The following is a 24868-nucleotide window of genomic DNA, read 5'->3' as shown; positions in this document are numbered from 1 at the left end:
AACATCAAGATACTTTGTGAAAACAATGATGACTGAATTACTTGATGATATTTAGGATTCATAATTTTAAATAAAAAAATAATGTGATCAAATTTTTTTTATCTGAAATAAAAATAAATCAGACTACTTCTTTTCACAGTTAAGTTGCTATATTACAACAATGTAACATTGACAACATCCCTTATATAAGGGATTCTTTTTGTTTAAAAAGTTGCTAACCATTGTTATAACTGTATCTTTAGTCAAAATGAAAATAAATGTCTGATGAAGGGAGTGTGTGTTCTCCTGAAACGTCACAAGGAAAAAGTGTTTTCTTATGCTTGTAATAACCTTAAACTACAGGAAAATATTTTTTTTTTTTCTGTTTAGGGTATGTAGTGTTTCTAGTTTTCAAACCATTATTCAAGATAGCCACACTGACTATTCATGATAGCCCCACAAACCATTCCCGTAGTGGTAGGTTAGGCAGACATAGTAAAAAAAAATTGGCCATTCACGTAGTGTTAGGTTAGGTTAGGCAAACATTTAGTTTTGTTGTTTGTTTTGTAAATACTGTGATTGAAATGGTCCGAGCGAGCCCCATTGTTCAGTAAAGGGTTGCAAATTTAAGCAACAAAATCAATTTTTTTTACCATGTTTGCCTAACCTAACTTAACACCACCTGAATGGTTTGTGGGGCTAACGTGAATGGTCAATTTTTTTTTGGTTATACACTTCCACAATGTCCCGCAATGCTATAGAAAGTCATTTCCGTAAGTAGTTTCTTGTGTAAAAATGAAGAAATCTGTTTGTGCTAGATCGAACATTTACTATAAATAAACAAGACACAATAGGCTATGAAGAGTAGTAAATAAACACTTATATTGAATTTGACATTATTGCATGGGAGTGAGCATTAAAACTGTTAGAATAATCTACAGAAAAGAGCATTAAGAATTATGTATAAACTAGGATGTAGGTAATCATTCAAGGAAATATTCCAGGAGATAGAATTGTGACTGTATATTCTTTTTATCTATATAAACAGGGTTGCTGTGCATCTAGAAAACAAAAATGTCAAGTAATTTTGCAGGTCATCTGGAATTTACATGCATTTTAGAGTCTGCAAAAGGAAAAGTTGCAAAATGAATAAGTGGTCTATTTCCACTTCTGCATTAAGTTCTTGTAATTCCATTCCCCAAAAAGATTCAGTTCAGAAACTTGTTCCTATCGTCCTTATGATTCTCAGTCTGGTACAAAATTATGGCTCCTTTGAATTGATGTTCTACATAGACTCGTAGGTAATACATTTAATTTTTCACTTTTTTATACTAGGTTTTAGGAAGAATATCAGAGTAAAAGTTGTACTCAGCTATGCTGATTGATAACTGATGCAGGTTGACAATGTGATATAATTATCAGAAAGGTTGGTGAAGAAGAGTTTATCATCTATTATTTTACAGATCTTGGTCTTGGCATTTACATTTTCAGGGTGGCCTCAGACCTGGGAAACAGTGAAAAGTCAGGGAATTTTGTCATGAATGACAAATGTTTCTTTGTTGAATTGTAGATGAAAAGCAATGAACCTGCCAGACATTTGACTTTAAAGATGCCATAATGAAGTGCTGCACTTGAATGGGAAATCTTCTTGCCAGCCCTTGCCGTCAACTTTTAGGACCCTATTATGCATCCGACACAACCAGGGTGCCAGAAACAAACGATGGAAGGTGGAGAAGGAGAAATTTCCAGAGGGCTAGACACGTTGATAACCTCTAAATGTCACATATAAAATGTATTGACTTATAATTTTTTCTTGTCTGTATGGGAGCTATAAGGGGATGGAGGTGTCCACCAGAAGGAAGGGTTCACACACTCCCTCTGGCACTGTCCGGACTGTAGTATGGCATTGTGTCAGACATTCTGAAGGAACATGGAAATGAATGAAAGCTTTTATGCAACCTGATTTTTTGTCGTATGTCGTGGTACGTCATTTTGTTGGACAAATATGTAGGCTCCATTGATGTATGTAATTTTTATCGGATACTGCCATTTGACTGATGTCGAAAACAAATTGTCACGCTACGACATGAAAACGCATGCATGACACTTTTATGCATCCGATTTTTTGGCTGTTGTGGTATGGCATTTTGTTGGACAAACTTTCAGGCTCCGTTTATGCATATGATTTTTGTCAGACATAGCAGTCGATATTTGCCATTCTTCAACATTGGACACTGCAAAGATGTCGCTGGAATTTTATTATTCTTTCGCCTATCTTTACCTTATTTAATATAACAATGCACATGAAGGTATCTTCCCAGCATGTTAGTGGTTTTGCACAGATGAACACACATTTAAAATGACACTTATAACTGACATGTTATTCGAAATCAAGAATACCAACAAATCGGGATATTTCTGGTGAATAATATCACGACAAAGTGAAACAGAAATCTGCATGGGTAAAGGTTATAAAAAGTTGATAACTTTAGTTTTCTGCTACACTCTCATTGCATGTTGCCCTCCTCTCCCCTGTCCTTTTAACCTCATGAGAGATGATTATTAATCTACAAAAGAGGGAAGTTAGTGCCCAATGTTATGGAATAAAGTAATAATAAATAGATTATTATTTTAATATATTGATATTTACATTACTCGTTCAATCCTAAAAACATATCACTTTCCTCAGTAATCGATGTTCTTCTGCCAGCTCTATTGAATTTTCACTTTTCATCTTTTGTTATTGAATTTAATAGGCTGGAACTTTATACGAGGAGCACCCAGAAAGTAAGTTACAATTAGGCATAAATTAAAACAAGAACATCAGTAGTAATTGACATTTATTGTATTACAGTGACCCTTAACTTACTTTTCGACATATTCACAACTGTTGTAATGTGGCACTAAATTTTGTATGCCCATGTCATGTGTCTGCCTCCAAAAAGTGGAACCATCTGTACAGCAGCGGTACTATCAAAATGTATGTCCTGCCAGAAACCGCTTCAGCTCAAGGAAGAAATGTAAGTCAGTACAGGTGAAGTGGGGTCTCTCACTTGAAGTGATGCAAAAGAGCTTGCGTGAGCTCAGCTGTATGGGGTTGTGCACGTTGGATTGGCCTGGTGAGAATTGGCTGCACTATTGTTGGACCATATTGTAACATGATATTCAGTACTTACAACTATCACAATTGCCTGTGAATCTCTGCTAGCCTCCGCTTCTGAGTGTGAAAAAATTTGATTATGGCACGTGCCTTACAGTCAGTGGGAGATTATATGAGAACTACCATCTTTCTCCTAGAGTCAAGACAAGCTATCTCCCAGCACAGGACCTGCCTTTATGGTAGTAACCCTCGTTTACCTACTAAGAAATGTGTGGGCTATGCGTGAATGGTGTGGTTTTTTTTTTTCAGTTATAACCAAAAATTTTAATTGTTTGCCTAACCTAAATGAACCTAACCTAACCATACTGTGAATGTTTTTTGGGGCTATCCGTGAATGGTGTGTCGGACATTTTTTGGTTAGTAAGTTTGGAAATACTGCTTATCCACTATGCAAGTCAAGCTGTGCGGCCATATTGTGTGTTCAGGAAGCGAATAAAGGAAGAACAATAATAACTGTTAATGCCAGAAATTGAAGTTATTTTAGTGATAGGATATAGGTAATACAACTAATTCACTCTAATCTCATTTAGTTTTAACCTGAAAAGTAAACAAACATTTTATTTAAAGGTGCTTGCAAATGGAAAAATCCCTCCCTACCTTGTGAATTGTAATAATTTTCCAAATTCCAGTTTGAATATAAATCGTAGAGAAATGTAGTCAATTTCTTGGAAGCTAATGTACGAGAATACAATCCATACTTGTAAGCTGTATAAGTTGTATTATTTCTATGTACAAATACGTGGATTTAGTTCAAAATTGGCAGCGGAAAAATAGAAAATTTGTCCTTGAAAACCTGGATAAGTCAGGGAATTTCATTTTGGCTTGTCTGTAGCCAATCTGATTGTGGTGTAGCAAGAAAATAAATTTTGTTTGCAAGATTGTGCAACTTTACGTGATGAACATTAATTAGCTTGACTGTTATCTGTTGATTCTACGTAATAGTACATTTATAAGCACACAGCATCTGGAGATTTTTTTTAATAGCATATAGGAATTGTAGCAAATCTGCTAGAAGGTGAAAAATTGTGTATGGTTTGTGAAGATTATGTACTTTAGGAACATTTTCTGCTGTTTTTAGATCGCGGAGATTCATTATGGTGAAATAATGTGCCTCTGTTTCCTTAGCCTGAAGGGTAGATGCAAGTGATTATAGCACCCAACACGTTGGATAGTGATTGAAATTTTATATTATTCTTCAAATTTTCATGTGTTTTTGTGCATGTGGAATGAAATTTGCTTTAAAAAAGGTGGTGAAAGTGAATATTCATAATAATTTTAATTGAAAACTCACAGTTCTGTAGCAAAAATCATACATGTCTGAAAAAATGTCATTTTTAGACTGGAAATCCTTGAAATTTCAGGGGATTTTATAATCAAAAGACCGTAGCAACCCTGATAAAGTAATTGAAATACTACTGAGGTGCCCAAAAATAATCTTACCCATACTCACAGCACAAGAAGTAACAATGATTATCATAAAAAACGAAGTAACGAACAATTCTCCACTAAATGCTGTCATGTGGTACTATAACAATCTGCTGAAGGTTATGAAACTCATAAACAGGCACTAACTGTTGAAGAATATTTATTGAACAAGACACTGTACAGTTTATCTGAATTTATGGAAGACGTAACTGACATCTAGATACTAGCTGTTATGTACTAACATTTTGGTGGTTCAACATGTTGAGATTTGATACTATACCAATGTTATTTATTATACATTTCCGATTTCTTTGTTTCACGTAATTATTTGTTTGAGTACCTTTATGAATCCTAGTTTCATATATGTGTGCATAATATATTACCTAATGTTATACCGAATGCTATAAATCTCACAATGGATATTAGCAAGGATATATTCTTTCTACCGCATTTTTACAGCATTATTATTCAGAATCAAAAATAGTGAAACAAGTTCCACGCGTATTGTTTCAGACAAGTACGTAATTGATAGTAATATGTGTATTTTTATGCAGGTTTTGATAATATTAATATTCAATGTGTTGTAGAGCTACTTCTATTTTTGCAATATAAACTATGATGCTTCTCATGCATTATATTCTAGGTATATGAAAATATATTATTATTATTATTAATTATCCATTGTCAATAACTGGATTTAGTTTTATTTAATAGATAGATCTCAAATAGTACAAGTATCACATATTAATTAAATATATGAATAATCATAATTCATTCTGTGTCCCAGAATTTATATATTATTTCAGCTGGGAAACATGTATTGTTATTTTAATTGTTAAGTAAAGTTGCATCTTTGGAAAATTATGTTGATTTTTTATTGATAATTTTGTTGTATGTACTGTGCTAAAAACTCAATACTTAGTTTATATGTATATGCTTGTTTGTAATTGCATCGTGAGTCCATGGCACATATTAACTTTGGATGTTGATAAATATATGTGAATTATTCTAAATGAATTAGCATTATGATAACATTATCGGAGCTGGTACCATTCAGTTATTGAAAGGGAAATGATGTATAATACGCCAATATATTGTGTAAACAGAGTACATTTTTTCCGCACTATTGGTGGTTGCATCTCCTATCCCCCCCCAGCTAATGACACCAGTGAATGTTTCATTAAACAAAATATGAGCCATCACTCACCTTTCATTTTAGGAAGGAAATATTCCAAATTTATTACTGGTATTCTAATTCAATTTTCAAAATAAGTTCTAAGAATATTTTATTAATATTTGAAGTTCGCTTATAGAAATTTCATTACTTCTTTTTTACATAATGAGTACAGTATATTGATTTAATTTGGTTTATTTTACTTCACTTTTCTGCCACTTTTATCTAATCATCAAGATGAGGGTGAGTGATGATATTAATGAAATTGATAACCATGCCCAGGTTGGGATTTGAACCAATGACCCCTGGCAGAGTACAGTAAATGTTTTTGTTGTTTGCCTGTTTTCTGTATTTTGGTGAAAAATCAAATACACACACATAATGCAGTTTCGTAAGACTGACTGGGAGCTGACTGGTGACTATTTCGATAAGTGTCTTTTAAAAGAATAATTACTTCTAATCAAATCTAGTATTAATGAATAACTTAGGTCACATTTCAAAATATGTAGCTTTATCTTAGTTGGATTCATGGTTTTCTTAGCCTGTATTTGTAGAAATAGGGGTGGGGAGGGAGAAACGAAAAAAACTCTGGTACCTTCCTGAATTATTGTTAGTTTTTTCTACCCAATGTTACATTCATTTCCATGCCAAAATCTCTGAGCATGACCCTGCTTATTGCTGATGTACACATACTCCATTAAACATCTCTCATTCTGTTGTGTTCTGTTCTTTTTTTTAAAAAAATATTTATCTCGTTCTTTTAACAACTGATCAAAACAAATCTCTCTTTCCATGCAGGGGAGAGGAGTGATGTCTTATATTACGCAGAAAGCCTGACTAGCAGATGCCTTACGGTGGATGTGATGGTGAAGACCAACCGGGACAAGACCCAAGAGGATGCCCTTCATCAAGTGAATAGGTTCATTGACACTCTGGTGATAGGGCTGCGAGAGGATCCTGACGGAACGAAAACCCGCTGTGTGATGTACATGAATGCCTGCTCCTCTCAGTATCAAGGTGCTGCGGACAAGAACTTTGAGACTGCTATCCTTGGCTGTACTTTAGACGATCAGAAGAGGATTAAGAAGAGATTGCAAGGTTTACTCGACTATATAGACAAATCGCCATTTTAGAGAAAAATAGAGGTATGTCGAACAATGTTCTCTCTGGTTACACAACTGAGTAAAATGTGTGTTCAAATTGTTACCAATTTTGTTTGGCAACTAAGGTTTTAGAAGTGATTTTTTCTTCTTTGAATAAAGATCTCAGACTGTTCTTTTGGTTCAGTACAGGATTCTTTATATGTTGCAGTTGTAACAACTTACATTAATGAATGAATGGATTTAGGGTTAGGTGGTTGAGCAGCGAAGGAATGAACCTTGTTGGCTGAATGAAGATATATTATTATTATATTGTCACAGCTGTCAATTTTAAACTTCTGGTTTTGAAATAAGGAAGGAAATGTGCGTTATCTGGAAGTGTAAGACCTCCCCTTTTTTTTCTTTTATATTTGGGCTTGTAAGTAAAGCTGAAGTTATAAAATAAAAAAGTAAAGCATAATTTTCTCGTGGAAAAACCATTTGTAATAAATAAAGATTGTTTTCTGACATGGCATGTTATTGTAAATTTGCGTGTTAAGATAGTGTGGTTTGTAAATATCTTGATGGCTTGCTCAATACAACTTTTATAAAATAATATAAAATGCAATGGCATAAGTTTGTTTCAAGGTTAGACACTTGCTTTTTTAGCTGGTTATACATCAACTGTGGCCACACTGTTAGCTTTTTTCTTATAACAGAATAATTCTAATAATTGTTTGTTATGAAAGAGTTGATTGATTGATTTGGTTTATTTTACTCCACATTTCTGCTACCTTTAGCTAATAGCAAAGACAAGGTTGAGTGATTGAAATCGGTGGCGTGCAGTGATGTTGACACTTGGGGTAGCATTCCGTGGCATGCCCAAGGGGGTTGGTGTTGGTCATAACTCCCCCCTTTCCCTGTAGGGCCCAGTATTCATATGAAAAGAATGTCAAAGACAGGAAAAGATTGCAAAATGAGGTAAGACTACTAAAAAAGATACACGTAACTCCCACCCCCTTTCGATTTGATTTGACTACTAAGCCAGAGATCCTGGGTTCGGATCCTGGCTTGGCCATGGGTGTTCTTTGTATGTGTGTGTGTCCCTTCATCAATTTGATTGTATCATCTTCCCCAGGCCCGTCGTTAGGAAGTGTGAGGCCCTGTGCAAACTATACCCGCGAGGCCCTTATATTTTGAAAAATGAAAATGTATACAACTTCAACTCCTCAGAAAATTCTACACTAAAACCAACATGGCGAGGTAGGCGGTACGAGAGAATGGTATTCCCCAGCTAAGTCCCTTTGCTTATGTAAATAATCACCCCCAGCTACCCCCAAGACTTGAACAACATCCCCCACCTAACACTTTCCACTACAAGTGCTATTCTTTACACATGTGTTGTGGAAGTATAAATATTTGGCATGATACAGTCGAGAGAAATTCTTTTAAAGAGCACAATGTAGCTTACTCTCCCATAAAATTTATCCCTCGCCATTTGTGTAGTAGTCGTCAATCCCAGGAGTAGCCATCTCCTCCTACCAGAGGACAATGGCGTTCACCCACATCATGTCATAATCCTCATAAAGCATTTAATTAGGACAGTGTAACTGAAGTATTTTGTAACTGAAATCACTTGTGCTTTACACTTTAATTCTTCATTCTCTTCACCTAACGGACTAAATATGGTGCACCTGGTAGTAAAGTAAAAGTGATTTGAAACCAGCTAAAGTTAATGGATTACTAAGGATCTATATTCTGATTTCCCCCTCCCTACCACATTGCATATATTGCAACATGATACAAACATGTAATCTTTATTTTACACATTACAATATTTCATATATTCAAGAAAAATGTTTACTGTTTAATTTTATATTATTTTAAGAAAAAAATCACCTCCAAATATTTTGACGATGTGGTCCGTGCCCTGCTCAATCGCATAATCGAAGTAAAATTTTGACGCCACATAAGTTTCTGTCAATCTGGCTAGGGAGGAGAGGCCGTTGTGCTATTTGAAGATTTTCCAATGTGAGGAATTTCAGTTAACTGCTCCTGAAGCATCGGGACATAATAAAAATTAGGACATTCATTTGCTCAATAACAGCAAAACATTAGCAACCACAGGCTTCTTAGGCTTCTTAGACCTCTACTTTCCTCCGAAGCTGGTGGAAATCAGGTCAACTTTGACTACAGGTGGATGGAAAAACCCAAAGGGCAATTCACCCTCATCTGCTCTTCAAATACCACCATGGTCTCCGGGGTTAGCCTTTTTTAGTTAGTGATAAAATCTGCGATATCTGCAAACACCCTGCCCCTTCTCTGGATTTCAAGGAAGTAGAAACAAAAGTATCTCTAAATCTTTATTTCTAGTTGTCTGTGGATACGTTTCACACAAAAAGCAACATGCCAACCGGGACAAGTTTCCCTGCCATGGTCTATCCTCTTCTTGACATCTGTTCTCAATTTACCTACATCGTAAATTCTCCATCCTCAAATTGGGGCCTGGACATTCGGTTTCAATGCGAAAAATCACAAAGAGTTTATGACAGAGAATCGGTAGAAGGTTGGGACCACAAACAAGAAACTCCACTGTTAGTGCTGAAATTCTCTTTCCACATCAGACACTCTGTCCCCGTTTTCGATTTCAGTTTCCATTTCTACAGTGTGTATGCTGATTGCAAATGAAGCTGTATTACTACTGTAGGCTTCTTTTATTTTATTTTATCTATTCTAATGTGATCAGTTTTTCACGAGATATGAATGTGAATGAAAGAGTCAATAATATTAAATATCTCGAAGCGCGAGGCCCTGTGCGGTGGCACGCATCGCACACCCCAAATGGCAGCCCTGATCTTCACGATTAGCCCAAGTGGCAGAAAAGCAAAGTAAAATAAACCCAATCAATCAATGATTTGATTTGATTTTTGTTACTTAGTGTCGCTTTTTTGTCACATTTGGTTAAGCGCAAAGATGATACGATAAAATGAATGAAGGAACAAACACAAAGAACGCCCATGCCCAGGTCGGGGTTCGAACCCGGACTCCTGGTGTCGTAGCATGCTGTGATAACCACGCTCCCACAGTTGTTTGATTTGGTGCTTTAAGTCTACCAAATGTACAGAAAGGCTAATCGGGACTGGACCTAAAGTTTTAAGTTTGATCCGAACCACTATGTGCCTCCACCGGGTACCGATTATGGGACCACTTGCACTCCTCCACGGAGGTCGGCAACAAAGACGAGAGGAATGCGCTAACCATTCGGATACATGGGTATTGGTAAAGCAAACTGAATTTTTCCTGAGTGGTAATTTTCAATTGGATTTTTTAAACACCATATTTGTACATGATTAACGTTTTTCAAAAATTTTGCATTGCTTGATGTCACTCATTTCTCCATCTCACGATCTCGTTACTGAAGGATCCAGACTCGAGCCCTGGTCTGTGCATGACTGTTTCTTTGTAACCACTCTTTACCTGTTTAATTTAATCAACGTTCATCGTCATGGCAGAAGTTAGGTAAAGTGATGGAAGAGCAATGCTAAAAGAAAAAGAAATACAAGTACAAGAAGTACAAATAATTTCCTCCCAGTTCATCTGCAGGGACCTGTGAAATCAGGAGTCCAGAGTTCTCTGTTTATAATTGTTCCTCATGACTTCCATAAGCTCATTAGCTATTTATCGTGAATAAATCTATACAGCTGGAAAAAGTGATGGGAGGTGGCAAAAATTTGATATATCAAAAGGGATTAACAGGTAACAAAACACACTTTCTTGTAGTATCTTCAATAATATTCATTTGGCTTTTTGAGTTCTGGGATAAATTTTTCATTCCAAATTAGTTCATTATTCACTGCAGACTACAAGATATAGGAGCAAGAATGCGCGCTCGTCATGGATTCGAATCCTGCCTGGATTGTTCTTTATGAGCTCCCTTCATCAATTTCATCACTCATCCTCATTTTCGTGATAACCAAATGTGACAGAAAAGTGAAGTAAAATTAAGCAAACCAAGAAGAAGAAGAAAAATACGCGTTCTCTTGCCAAATACATACATCTGTATTTATGACTGTTTAGCGTGCCCATTTTTTTTATTGGAGGTCAGGAATTAGTATATTTAAATAAAATGCTACTAAAATGAGAGCGAGAGAGAGCGTGAGCAAATATTTGTTATTTAATCAGTATATATTTCATATTTGAAAGAAAAAGAAAGCATAACATTTTTGTCTGCACATAATACGTTCCCATTTCATAAATAATAAAACTACATCCCATATTATACATACATATTGTACAACGTCTAAAAAGTTGTATAAATACAGAGAACATAAGAGTACTGCAGAATTTTTTCCCCTGAGTTTTTTTAGAGAATTTACAAAGGAATCGAGGGGAAACCAATCCCCTATCTGTCCTATAGGAGATAGACTGGGGGACCTGAAAGCACGGGCTTTCAACCATTGCAGTAGGGGACGTGGGGGCAAGGGACATAGAGGCAGACATTTTCCCTTTCCCTTCCGACGGCTGTTTCTACCTGGAACTGGTGAGGCAGAGGAAAAGCCAGCTAGAGTAACTCCTTCCAGCCTTGCGTGCCTGCTGATCACACCGAGGGACGAGAAGCTCGTGAAAAGAAAAGTGCATATCAACTGCGGCTTCAACAAGACAATAAATATTGTGATTTGAAAGTAATCAGAGATGTGAGAGTGATTGATCCATCTCTGCTAGACTAGCTACTCCTCAGTGCCCGTCACTGATTGAAATTGATGAGAAGTTTCGTTTGTATACTGATTTATTTGCATAAGTTCATCTACACAGTCGAGTCATATTATTATGACCACCAATTATGCAGCACGTACAGCAGCCAAACATGCTGGGAATGACTCAAGAAGGTGCTGGTTCGTTGTCACAGGTTGTCCATGCTGCCTGCAGTGCATCCCACAGCTGCTGGAGGATCCATAGAGCAAACAGGATGATCAGAGTGGTCCCGCAGATGCTCTATTGTATTCAAGACCAGGGAATTAGTGAGCCAAGGGAGCACTAGGAAGTCTTGGTCATGTTCTTCAAACCACTGTTGGACATTTCTAGCCATGTGACAGTTTTCCAGGGAGGGGCAAGCAAGGTATTTTTTATTGGGGGAGGCAAAGAGGCATATTTTCCCCATAATAGTGATGTCCCCTCAAAATACACTCCTTCAGTCTAAAATTATCATTCATGTTCCTTCAACGTCATTATAATAATTAACATAAATTACTGTGACTGTAATGAAATTATGTGTGAAATATATGCTCTTTTGGTGGACATTCATTTCCCTTGCCCCCCTCCCCCCGCTCCCTTCTGGACGTCTTGCTGGAAGATCCCATTCGCCCCAGGAAATACAATCATCATGTATGGGTTTCATGATCTGCAATGATGGATTCATAACCAAATCGGTTGAGTGCCTTCCACATGGAGGAGTGCTACCAGAGAATGCCACGAAAACATTCCCCAGATCATAACTCTTCTGTCAGCAGCTTTTGTTCCTCTAGCAATGGTTGCAGGGTGTTTGTTTCTTGCCTGACATGCCAACATCCATATGTTCGATGAACCATATAACACAACTCATCGTAGAAGGCAACCCTTTGTCAATCAGAAGATACTGCCATGCAAATTCAAGCCTTTCTGCTCATGCACCTTCGTTAGCACAAGTGCAGTGACCCTCCCTTTTGCTTAGGAGCCCCATACGCAGTAGGGTTCGCTGAATTATCATTTTAGACACATGTCTGGGAACCCCCTGGTTCACTTTTTTTGTAAGCTGCTCCACTGGAGCATGTTGGTCAGACCTCATGCATCTTAGCCGACGTTCACCTCTTACATCAATGACACCTGGTGCTCCAAGGTTTCCACGTCGGTTATTGACAATGCTGCCATTTGTCCCGTCATGATACACTGTCACCACAGAAGCATCCGAACAGTTCACAATATGCAGTGTTTCAGAAATACTGCCACCCTTGTCCCGAAAGGCTTTTTGCAAATCAGATAAATCGCCCCTTCATGACAGCAATGAGTTATATGTGTGCAGATGGCCAATCACTCACTTTATTTAGCTGCCACAACCAGCTCACGTCATGTGATGGTATGTCATGGGTTATGCATGCACTGCCGAAGTAAAATGTAGAAGGTGGTCATAATAATGTAACTTGACTGTGTATTTCTTCATTCTGGATTATGGGGAAAAAACACTCGAAACCCAAAAAACATTTTCATGGTGAAAGATTTTTCACAACACTACCCTTTCATAGAACATGCAGAAAACAAGAAATACGAGGGTAAGTCAAAAATTATCTACACTTTTGCCACAACTTTTCTCAGGTTGGCCACACTGCCTTCAGTGCTTGTGTGCTATAAGGTTGTACTTTTGTGGTCATGTGGCTGAGGTTTGATTTTAATCTCTCCATTTTTCTTTCTTTTGTTACAGATTAAACATGGCCGCTCCACTGGCAGTATGCACCAATGAAGAACAGCGATCAGTGTTCCGATTTCTCTGGTCTGAAGATGTGTCAGGGGTTGAAATTCATCACAGCCTTTCAGTACAATACAGGGACAGCGCTTTACCACATAGAATTGTGTATAAGTTGATTAGAGGTTTAAAAATGGCTGGACAAGCATGAAACACGAAGCGGGAGTATGCCCATTAACCTCCACCACTGATGGGAATATTCAACAAGCTTGAGAGATGATTCTGATGAACCGATGGTCACCCATCATCCAAAGAGATTATTCTGACATCATCAGATGTACTGAAAACCTGCGATGAATTTCAGTCCCTGACACACCTTCAGACCAGAGAAATCGGATCACTCTTCGCTGTTCTTCCTTGGTGCACACTGCCAGTGGAGTGGCCACGTTTAATCTTGTACAAAAGGAAGAAAAATGGAGCGATTAAGATCAAACCTCGGCCACATGACCACAAAAGTACAACCTTATAGCACACAAGAGCTGAAGGCAGTGTGGGCAACCTGAGAAAAGTTGTGGCAAAAGTGTAGATAATTTTTGACTTACCCACGTACATAAAAATAATGTATGAGAATTTTGTAAAATCTACATGGTCAACACTTGTTCTGCCTTTCCATGGTTCACACTTTTGGTAAACTGTAATTTATAAATTGAACATAACTCGCATGCAAATAGTATGTGTATTATGTGCATGAGTGATTAGCAGCATGCTTATGCTGATGTAGTTAAGAATTTCAGAATGCATCATTTCAGATTTACTAATGGGAAAGGGTCTTTAGATCATGTTAGTAATATTTTTGGTGAAATGAATTAACTATTAATATCATTACATGAACTCTGTTGGGGGTCACATGCTTTCATCTACTAAGTGGTAGGGGTAGTTGTGGTTTGCCTATTAGATGTAATTGTCACATCATTAAACTGCCATTTAATGAGTTGACGTGATTGTTTCCTTGAAGTTTTATTTGAAACCAGAAGTATAAAGATGACAGCGAATACAGCATGTAAAATGTTTTGTACTGTCAGGTGAAATACAACAATCATGAATTTATTGTTACATATGTTGCTATTGAGGATATGGGGTTGATGTCCTGGCAATTTTTTCTACCATGTTTCAACTGTCATTTACGAGGGTCATCCAGGAAAAAAAAGAAACGTTTTGATGTAAAACACAAACGACAAATGATGTGTGCATTTTTTTTTAGTATACAGAAACTACATACCTTGTTCTTCTTTTCCAAATATTTGCCATACCCATTCAAGCACTAATCATGGTGTGATACCAGTTTGTTGATACCACCATTGTATTAGGTTGCTATCCAACATATTCAAGCATAAAGTCGCAGCATGGTTTATAGAAATGTATCATACAAAAAGCTGACGTACCTCTGTGTATTTGTTTGATAAATCTCAAATATTTTCTTTCATCCAGATGTTGATTGCATGACATAGCCAGATGTCGGGCACACATGACACTGCCCTCTGACACGACTAATGTTGTACACTTCATAATTTCTAAAAACTTACTTTTTATGAATATGCCATAAATAACCCCATTAATCATCTGTAGTGCATAAAAAATTACCGTTCTTTTGCCAATTTCATAAATACCCACAGAGACCATTGACTCACATTGAAAATGTTTGCAATTTTTCCATGTTTTTCTTTACTTTGTATAAAAACTTTGTACACATTAGTAACTTTTATGCATACTGAACGTTCTTGCAGAGAATCTTTTTCTTCTTTAATGTTTTGTAAATATCCACATAGTCAAAGACAATACCCAATACAAGGTTCATGTCTATCACTTTTTGTATGAAAGTTATGTACGTTGCATGACTTTTTGAACACCCTGTAGTTGTTAATTTGTTTTTGTTGTTCCTGAGTTTGTGTATGTGCCTACCAAATGCATATTGGTAAAACTGTTATCTTGTAATCAAGTGGTACCAGGTTTGATCCTCAGTGGAACCATATGGCATAATGATTTGGATTCCATTTTAAAATTGTAGATCAAGTCCTGATTAGCCTATCAAAGTGTAAAATAAACTTAACTATATCATAAAAAATGAAGCAAATTATTAATATTAAACTACGTATTAGATGTTTGAGGACAATAAAAAACATTACTATCTGTAATTTGTATGCAGAACTACATGTGCATATACAGTTGAACCTGAGTTATACGTATGTCAAGGTGAAGAGAATATAATACTTATAACTGAGAATTACTTACAAATCAGATTTAGATACCTTGCCATATCATCTATCTATTTTAAGGAACAAGATACAGTATAATAAGGGTTATTTCTGACATAAAGTGGTAAATTAACGAATCTAAAAGTATGATTCTTAAATAATTGCATTTGCCACTCCATTAGTTTTATGTGGGTTAGTGTCCACTTCCCATATAAATTTTACATTGTGGTCAAGTGTGTAACTTGTACCCTTTCTGATCTCCATGGCCGACGAGTAGCAAATGAAAATGTTCACTGAAGGAACAGCTGTTCTGCTTTTATTATGGAATAAGACAAACGTAAGCTATTGGTAGGGAGACAAATTTATGGTAAATAAAAACTGAGGAGAGCGGTAAATAAAATGTTAGATCAGCAGTATATACCAGCGGTGTAAAAAAAAATTGGCACACACTTTTTCATCATGAGAGGAAACAGCATACATAAGAACTATAAATTGATAAACTACTTCATTTTTATATACTGTACACATACACAAGTACTTACCTGTCCAACCAAAAAGAAAACATCAACACAAAATCACTCCATTTCTAAATTGCATATCTCAAGTGATTTATTCATTGTATGTATTTAAAGGATATCCTTGCTGTCCAACAAATAAAATAATCACTACTACACATACACAAACACATGTTGAAAATCACATGATGATAAACAAAATTCATTCATAACTGAACACAAATGACACCATTGTTTCCCTTGATGTGCGGGAACAGACTAATCTTATCGCTGCTACAGCTAGCAAGTTCAATGAAACTGGAAGTTGAGTAGACATTCGGGGGAAGAAAGGAATGCAGCTTGACAGGGAGCGAAGTTTTCGAACTGAGATTATGTGCATTGGAAATCCCAATTTGCAGCGTCTTCCTGATGTGATCGAAGATAAAACGTTCTTCAGCTGCTAGTGTTAGGAAACTTTAGGCAAACGTTTTGTTACAAATCGACAGTTTGCGTGCACAACCTCGATTGCTGGTTTTTGCGTGTTTTCTACTTAATTTGATGATATTTCACGGTTATTTTGCGAAAAAACGTTCATTTCATGGAAAAGCACACATTTCGCATTACTTCGTGAATAAAACTCATGCATATTTCATCATTGTGGGTGTAGTTACGTGCAGAATGTTCAAAATTGCATCTTTTTTTCACATTTCGCGCATTGCGAAAATTCAATGTCCCTAGCTATTGGCATCTTTTTAACGTGTGTACTTTGGTATCATGATTACTTACAAAAGGAAATGCATGTTATGTTCTGAAGAACTGCAGCAAATCTTTCCCCTCTGATTGCCTTCTCTGTGACACCGCCTTTCTCGCAACTCGAGATCGCCGCCATGCCTACCTATCCTGTTCTATATTTGAAGCTCACCTTGTGCAACGACAAGAAATGTGTACTTCTTTGACATTGTTCTAGCTTGGTTACTTACAAATCAACTTTATTTTATTTAAATTAGTACGTATAAATTTACAAATAAGGTTTAATTAACACGATGAATTTACCGCTCTCTGGCCTCACAATGGCCACCACACAAGGCTTGCTCTGTGACCAGGTTTAGTAGCTATTACATCAAATTATACATGATGCACTTGAAAGCCAGAATACAAATATTTTATGCTAAATACAAATGTAGAGGAGTTTGATACTATTTTTTTTTATTTTAAATATAGTTCAAGAAAAAAATGGTATCACTGAGGGTACCTATATTTGATAAGTATGTTAAAAGATGTGGCAACATTTTTCTTCTTTCTTCTTTTCTATTTCCTTTATGTGCACATTTGTATGCTAAATTCAAACATTGAAAATTATATTAGTATACTATTAGATTCTATTTACAAAATACATACATAAGTACGAGTGGCGTTCCACATTGATTTACACTTTCGAAATTTCCACTATCCATGTTCTGCCATTTGGCTTGTCATAATGGTCGCTGATAGGTAGTGCATAAGTCTGCTGCCAGGTGTCAGCACAGGGCAGAGGGGTGTAATACCTGTGAACCACAGTGCATTTCACCAACAGCTGTCAGTACGTGTGTGGACAGCATGGAGAGTGATCAGCAGGGACAGTGCTGGATGACGTGGTTTCTGTGGAAGGAGGGGATAACAACAACAGATTTCACAGGAGATTGGTAGCAGTATGTGGAGAGCATGCACCTTCACGAAAAACCGTGTATAACTGGGTGGATGGCTGGAAACAGTGCCGCACAACAACGGAGAAGGGAACCAGTTCCGGAATGAAAAAGTGACAGTGACGATGCCAGTCATCATGTCGTGACTGGAGCTGCCTATTCAGGAGAGCAGGAGCATAACGTTCTTGGAAATGGAGGCGGCCACGGTACATGCCAGAGTCACGTCGCATCCCAGCATTCACCAACACCTTAAACTGGGGAAGGTGTGTGCTGAGTGCGTTCCAAAAGCTCTGAATGCAGCACAGAGACAATAGCGTTCAAAGATCAAAGATTACATTGAAATGGTGAACATAGCTACCAAGGTGTAACTATTCTGTGTGAGAGCAAAAAAAAAATAAAAGTGTAAATCATTATGGAATGCCCCTTATACTCTAGGTTATGTGGGTGTGTAAATACTATGAAGATATATTTAATAAGCCTACTGAAATATGAAGGTAACACTTGGATAAAATCATCAATTCAAAAAAGCCTGCATTTTTTTTAACTACTGCTTATGTCTAGCTATGAATCCATGTTGAGAGTTGTACTTTAAATTTAGATATGAATGTCTTTTCATAGTAGAGAGGTAAATTTAGATATGAATGTCTTTTCATAGTAGAGAGGTAAATGAAAGCTGTGGAACAAGAAAAGTGCAGTCAAGTAATGTACATTCCTCACAAAAAGTTTGGAATATTGTTATATTATGCATTAGGTGATAGACACAGCCTTGGAATGCAACAACACATGGTATCTCTCTGTCTGCTTGATATTCTTGTGTTTTCACCGACATGTCCACCTTTCCTATCACCTATTGCCTAATTTAACAATATTCCAGACTTGTGCCTAATAGAACAATATTCCAAACTTTTTGTGAGGAGTATATTTCCATCGATTTGAATCACTTTGGGGAGAAAAGCCCAATGAAAAAAGCCAAGGAAAAGAACAGTTCCCCCCCCCCCCAAAAAAAAAGCCTTTTTTTTTCCGGCCACTTCCAACTCTACATATCACACTCCACACCTCACACTTGGCAGGTTTCTCAATTTTGTCACACATGTTCAGGGCTGTCAGCTTCATACACATGTGTACATGTCTGCACCATCTCGCTGCTTAGCTCAAACTGAGGGGTCGTAGGTGATGAACTCATAGATGCTGTCACTACATAACTGAATGCATTGGCGGCAACCGAGTACAATGATGATATCACGCTACGATAAGTGCTTGAATGAGTATGGTGAATATGTGGAAAATTAGAGTAAGGTATGTAGTTTCTTTACCATAAATTTTTTACACACATCAGTTGTCGTTTTGTGTTTTACACCAAGACATTCCATTTTTTGTGGATGACCTCTCATATAATCTAGGCAAGCCTGTTGGTAGTAATGTTCGTTATTAGATATTTCCTAAACAGCATGAGTTCTTATTTTACTTCTACTTGATGAGTCTCTGGCTACCATAAAGAAGTTGCAGTCATTCACTTGGATGAGAGACAGGGTGATAAATAAATTTTCATTATGATAGTGAGTGCTTTTGAAACTAGTTTTCGAAGACATATTTTTTGTATTTGTTTTAGCTTGTCATATTATTTTAGAAAATATTTGCCACATTATGTTTGCACTTCTTTACAAACGTAACTCTAAGTTACCCAGAAATAAACTCTGCATTATATAAAAGTGTTTGTGCAAATATAAACTAATAAACTCAAAAATAAAGTTTATGAGAAAAATCTAAGATGTGAATTATCACATGACAGCTATAGGCAAAAGCCATGCTTTAACATTAGTCCAGTTATATGGAATAGCTTATGACACGTAGAAGATAGATTATAAGTTATGGTGCATCCAGGGATTGAACTTGAATCCGTGGCATTCTGTATCAATGTTCTGACACTGAGCTACCAACTCACCTCTGCCCTCCCCACAGTTTACGTCTATAATATTCATTCATTTTTGTCAAGCAAAGGACAGTGGTCTTCATGATTGGAACAGGAAATCTCAAGCAAATGACTGTTCTAGAACTAGAATACATGATGCAAAATACAATAATTTGGTACTGAACTCTTGAAGATCCTTTCATATTAAATGTGTAAGTAAATTATTGGAAAGTTATAGCTCAATTGGGATTAAACAGCAACCCCTGGACTTCCATACCAATTCCTTACAGCAGACTAAGCTATGAAACCAACATGTCTTGTTCAATAAACTCACTTTTTCATTTTTCACAGCACATTTGCTCTCGTATATAATCGGCAATATCAGACAATTCTACTTTTTTTTTATTTTTATGTGAGGATCAGAGAGAAAAGATCAAATTTAAATCTTAATGTCTGTAAACAATCTTGGTTTTTATATATATTTAAAATTGAGTGCCCAATTATGGTGTTGTTTATGCTGGTGTATGTATGATTTTTTTAACTGCATTAATATTTGCAAGCAGTAATGGTCTAGATTAGAGTACTGCATTGGACCACTTTCACTCGAAAATACTCGATCGAATCTCAAATATAATTTCAATTGGACAATAATCATACAAATATATGTGTAAAAATTCGTCTTGGTAGTTTCAGCCCATAATCAACCATACATTTTCATATATTGATATGTATTGGCTGTCTGTGGTATTGATAAGATAGACTAAATTATTAACATGTAGATGATGACTATGTTCACTTTATAGTCTCAATTTGACTGTGTCTTTCACTTCACGATCCATATTTGAAGGCCCACTACTACAAAAAAAAGTACGGTTGCTACTGGGCTTCGAGCGTATACTGACCGTTTGCCTGTTCGAACATTATTCGCTCGAGCGAGGAAACAGTAGATTCGTAAGCCATCTAGCATCCTGTGCCAACTATTAGACGATTGAGCAAAAAAGCCTCAATGTAGCACTCTAGTGTAGATGTTATAATCTGCACCTTCCTACATTATTTTTTCAGTTCATTGAACATCCTTGATTCTAAGTTAAAAATACGAAGAACAGTAATGAAAACAATTCCTAATTTGTTCTGTTAACACACCACCCTTATCCAGGCCATTTCTGGTAGCAATAACCCAAATAAACAAGTAATTCCGCTTGCTAGTCCTGGGTTCCCATCCCTTTTCCCATCAGAGAACTCGGAACCAAAGAATAAGATGACATAGGCTATAACTGAATAACAGAATTAATGTCGCAGGGTGTGACTGAAAGTCACAAATATGGGCTTTATACATTTATTTACATTGTAAAGAGGTCTTGGATTCTTTCATTTGCTTTCTCTGATTTACCTTTTACACATAGTTATTCTAATGTGACCCCTTGGTGGAACTGCCTGTTGAAGTCAACATCAACGGAACTACAAGGGTCACTATTTATATTTTGAGCCTAACAATGAAAAAACAGGAATTTGGCATTGAAAACTGCTTTATTGTTTTTCGAAGTATTCTCCTTTATGGTCAATACACTTTTGCATTCGTTCGAACCATTTGTCAAAGCAGTTTTTCCAATCTTCTTGAGACACCTCCATAATATGGTTTTTGAACGCATCAACGGCGTCTTCCGCCGACGAAAATCGTTGTCCACGCAATTTATTCTTGACATTCGGGAACAAGAAGAAGTCATTGGGTGCGAAATCAGGACTGTATGGCGGATTACCCATCAATTCGATTTTTTGACTGTTCATAAAGTCGGTTGTTAGACGAGATGTGTGACAGCTGGCATTGTCTTGATGAAGAATGATCCGACGGCGTTTGTTTGTTTTCCATATTTGACCGAAGACCTCTGGCAAACAAATTGTGTACCATTCAGAGTTGACCGTTCTACGTTCCTCTAAAGGCACAGTTGCCACATGACCAGTTTTCCCGAAAAAACAGGCGACCATTTGTTTTGATGTGCTTCGAGCGCGAACAACTTTTGTTGTATTGGGTTCATCTTGAAACACCCATACAGTCGACTGCTGTGTACGTTCCGGCTCATATGCATATATCCATGATTCGTCACCTGTTACAATCTTATATACGTCTTTTGAAGCACCACGATTGTATTTATTGAGCATTTGTTTGCATCAATTGTCGCGAGCGTCTTTTTGACTTTTTGTCAAATTGTGTGGGATCCAAGGAGAACATACCTTTCTCACAGCTAAATGATCATGTAATATTTTATATATGCTGGTGGAACTAATGCCTATGGTTGCCTCAATCTCACAGTATGTCACATGACGATCTTGCAGTATTAGGTTTTGCACAGCATCAATGTTTTCTTGAACAACAACTGATTTTGAACGACCTTCGCGAATCTCGTCGGTGAGCGAATGGTGGGGACGATTAAATTCGTTATACCAGCGTTTCACAGTGGCAAAGGATGGGGCTTCATCGCCAAATGTGGAAGTAAGTTGATCGATGCACTCTTGTCGTGATAATCTACGTCGAAAATCATAAAAAATCATCGCACGAAAATGTTCACGAGTTAATTCCATTTTATTGTTGCCGCGCAATCTCCAAGGCAACATAAACAACACAAATGAAGCTATTGACAAAACATTTGAAGTACGTTATGGTCAATAATGCCAGACGATTCCGTGCAAACGTCAAATCGCGCCTAACTTCAATCAGTGTTGCCAAGGCTCAAAATATAAATAGTGGCCCTCGTACCTGATGCTTTACAAAATGATCGCTGAAGTCCGTAGGAATCTCTCTCCACACTCTGCTTCTCCGAATCTCAAATTCACACACTGATCCCCCCTCTGCCAAAGGGGCCATATTTATACTCCCTCCTTCAAGAAGTTCGAATTCCATTGGCTAATTTAAACACACTTGAGATCCCATGGGAGAACCAAGAATTACAGAATATATTTACAGTTGAAATTAAACTAACACTAATTTACAAGATCACACACACACACTCATTTAGACACAAAAATGAATTACCAATTCAAACACTTAAATGCACATAATCATACATAAAAATGCAGACACAAATACTGTTTGCAACAAATTGAAAAATTTCTTTGTTTCTGAGAGTATTCAAAAGTGAATTTCTTTAATCTGAAATTATGCTCTAATCTCACCCTCTTGCCATATTGTGATTTTTTTCTTTATTTTTATGATAGGGAAGGAGTTCTGAAGAATTAAGTTTACTGCCAATTTTCATCTTGGATTCAGTAGATCATTCAGTAAGTAATCATTGATGGATGAACCCATGATGAAAACTAAGATTTCAGATTGTGTCGTGATGTGACAAACTTCAGTGCAGTAAAGTAAATTTCAGGAAATTAATCTTGCAATAAGTGAAATGAGTGTGATTAGTCATAATTGTTCATAACAAGAAAGAAATGGTGAAAATTAGTTGTTTTTTCCTCATAGTAAATTATATATGCATGTATAAGGCGCTGTGATGCAAGTAAAAATTTACTTGAGAAAATGATTTTACAAAATTGTTATTGTTGCCATGTTCTTGCCGTTATTTCAGGGAATCTGCATTCCAAGTACATGTTCATTTTCATATACATTCCACCAACAAAAGCAGAAATGTTTGTGATTTGGAAACTAATCATGTTTTTTATGTAAAATGCTCTCTATAATATACAAATTGAACATAATTTCACTGGTAGTGTGATTTCATAGGATAGGGTAGGAACTCATTAATGAATGATATATGTGTATAATCATTTCATAAACAAAAATGTTATTGTTCCTCCTTAAACGAAAATTATATGAATGAGTTTGGGTCAACTCAAAACTGTAATTTAGTTTTTGTTTCTTTGGTTGCAGTTTTTTTTTATGTAAGATTGCACCAGTTTACCAATTTTCATCATACACCAGTTTTTGATATATGTATATTTTCAAGTGCCGATTAAGTGCCTCATTGCATTGGGAAAAATAATCTTATGCACCACTACGAAAGTCTTCCCTGCTACCTTTCTGCGAGGAGATGCCATTATAAAACTGTCTCCAGCACTTGTAAACTTGTTGGTGTGGTAGACAGGAGTGTAGTGTATGGAAGTGTATGGTGACACCTCCATCTTTAAAATTACAAAATGGCGTTTTGAAGCCATACTTTTGGGTTTACAATTTAAGGCATTCATCTGACTCACCCTTGTAAGAGTTGACTCACCAGGCAAATGTGCACTTAATCACAGGTTGTGTTTTTTTATTAATAAACCTAAAATATAATGTTCTTTCTTATTTGCAATGAAAGACCTCATATATTTGAAACTAATTACTTACATAACCTAATCTGTATTTTATTGTCCACAAGGAATACAATACAAGATGTGCAGATTGATTGGAACTTTGGCGTTTTTGTAAGATTACTGGAGCATCAAATTTAACACAGTAATGAACACCACTAGTTCATAATATGCACTATTACTTAAAGAGTTGTTTTATTTTCCCCCTGTTTAAACTTAGATGTATTCCTACACCTAGTGATAATTTGATATTCAAAACACACATGGGATTTGAACACTGTAAGTTCTTTTTAAGCAGTATATTAAGTGGCAGTTAGTTGTGATACTCAGTATTAAGTTGATTTCAGGTTTCTATAGATTTTCAGTGTTGTTGACATATCTTGCCAATTTTCTGTTGAATAAATTGATTTTTGAAGAGTTATGTTAATTTATTTAGTCCTTTGAAATGTGTTACTAAATATGTGAATGCTATAGATTTTGAATAATGTACTGTTTTTATTAAGGCTCATTGTTTCAGAGATTTGAGTACTTTTATGGACAATGCCATTAAAGAATTGACTAAAAAATATATTCCATTTCTCTGCATTGGATATAAAATTAGTTATCAACTACCAGGTGTGTCGGTTAATAATTCTTAATTGATCCGAAAGAAAACAAGTATATCTGGGGAGAAAGGTAACAAATGCTTTATTCAAAGTATGCGCCATCGTTAGGTATACATTGTGCCCATCTGTCCGTCAAATTGTGGATGCCCTTCCAGAAAAATTGTTCACATTTTGAGGTGATCCAGTCAGCAAGCCATTGATCGACATCTTCCTAATTGTTGGAAGTGTTGTTGGGAAAGTGAGTGAGACATTGATGAAAACCAGTGGTAGTCCGAAGGGGATAAGTCTGGTGAGTATTGCGGGTGGGACAAGAATTCCCAGCCAAGTGCAGAAATGGTGTGTCTGATGCCTTTCGCTGTGTATGATGAGGCGTTGTTGTGCTGCAA

General features: G+C 36.5%; 1 protein-coding gene across 1 annotated transcript in view; it reads left to right on the top strand.

Annotated features, from left to right (window-relative positions):
* The window catches only part of LOC146001703 (BAG family molecular chaperone regulator 2), a 28933-nt gene extending 4637 nt beyond the window's left edge, over positions 1–24296 (top strand). The window contains exons 2-3 of the mRNA XM_083139364.1: positions 6537–6883; positions 22798–24296. Coding sequence (XP_082995490.1) covers positions 6537–6871 — 335 coding nt within the window. The 3' untranslated portion in view covers positions 6872–6883; positions 22798–24296. The remainder of the gene's footprint in view (positions 1–6536; positions 6884–22797) is intronic.
* Positions 24297–24868: the final 572 nt, after the last annotated feature.

Source organism: Lepisma saccharinum, chromosome 17 (genome assembly GCF_977018435.1).
Source record: "Lepisma saccharinum chromosome 17, izLepSacc3.1, whole genome shotgun sequence".
NCBI classification, from domain to species: domain Eukaryota; kingdom Metazoa; phylum Arthropoda; class Insecta; order Zygentoma; family Lepismatidae; genus Lepisma; species Lepisma saccharinum.
The sequence above is the reverse complement of the archived record's forward strand: the minus strand, read 5'-3'. Positions and strand labels throughout refer to the sequence as shown.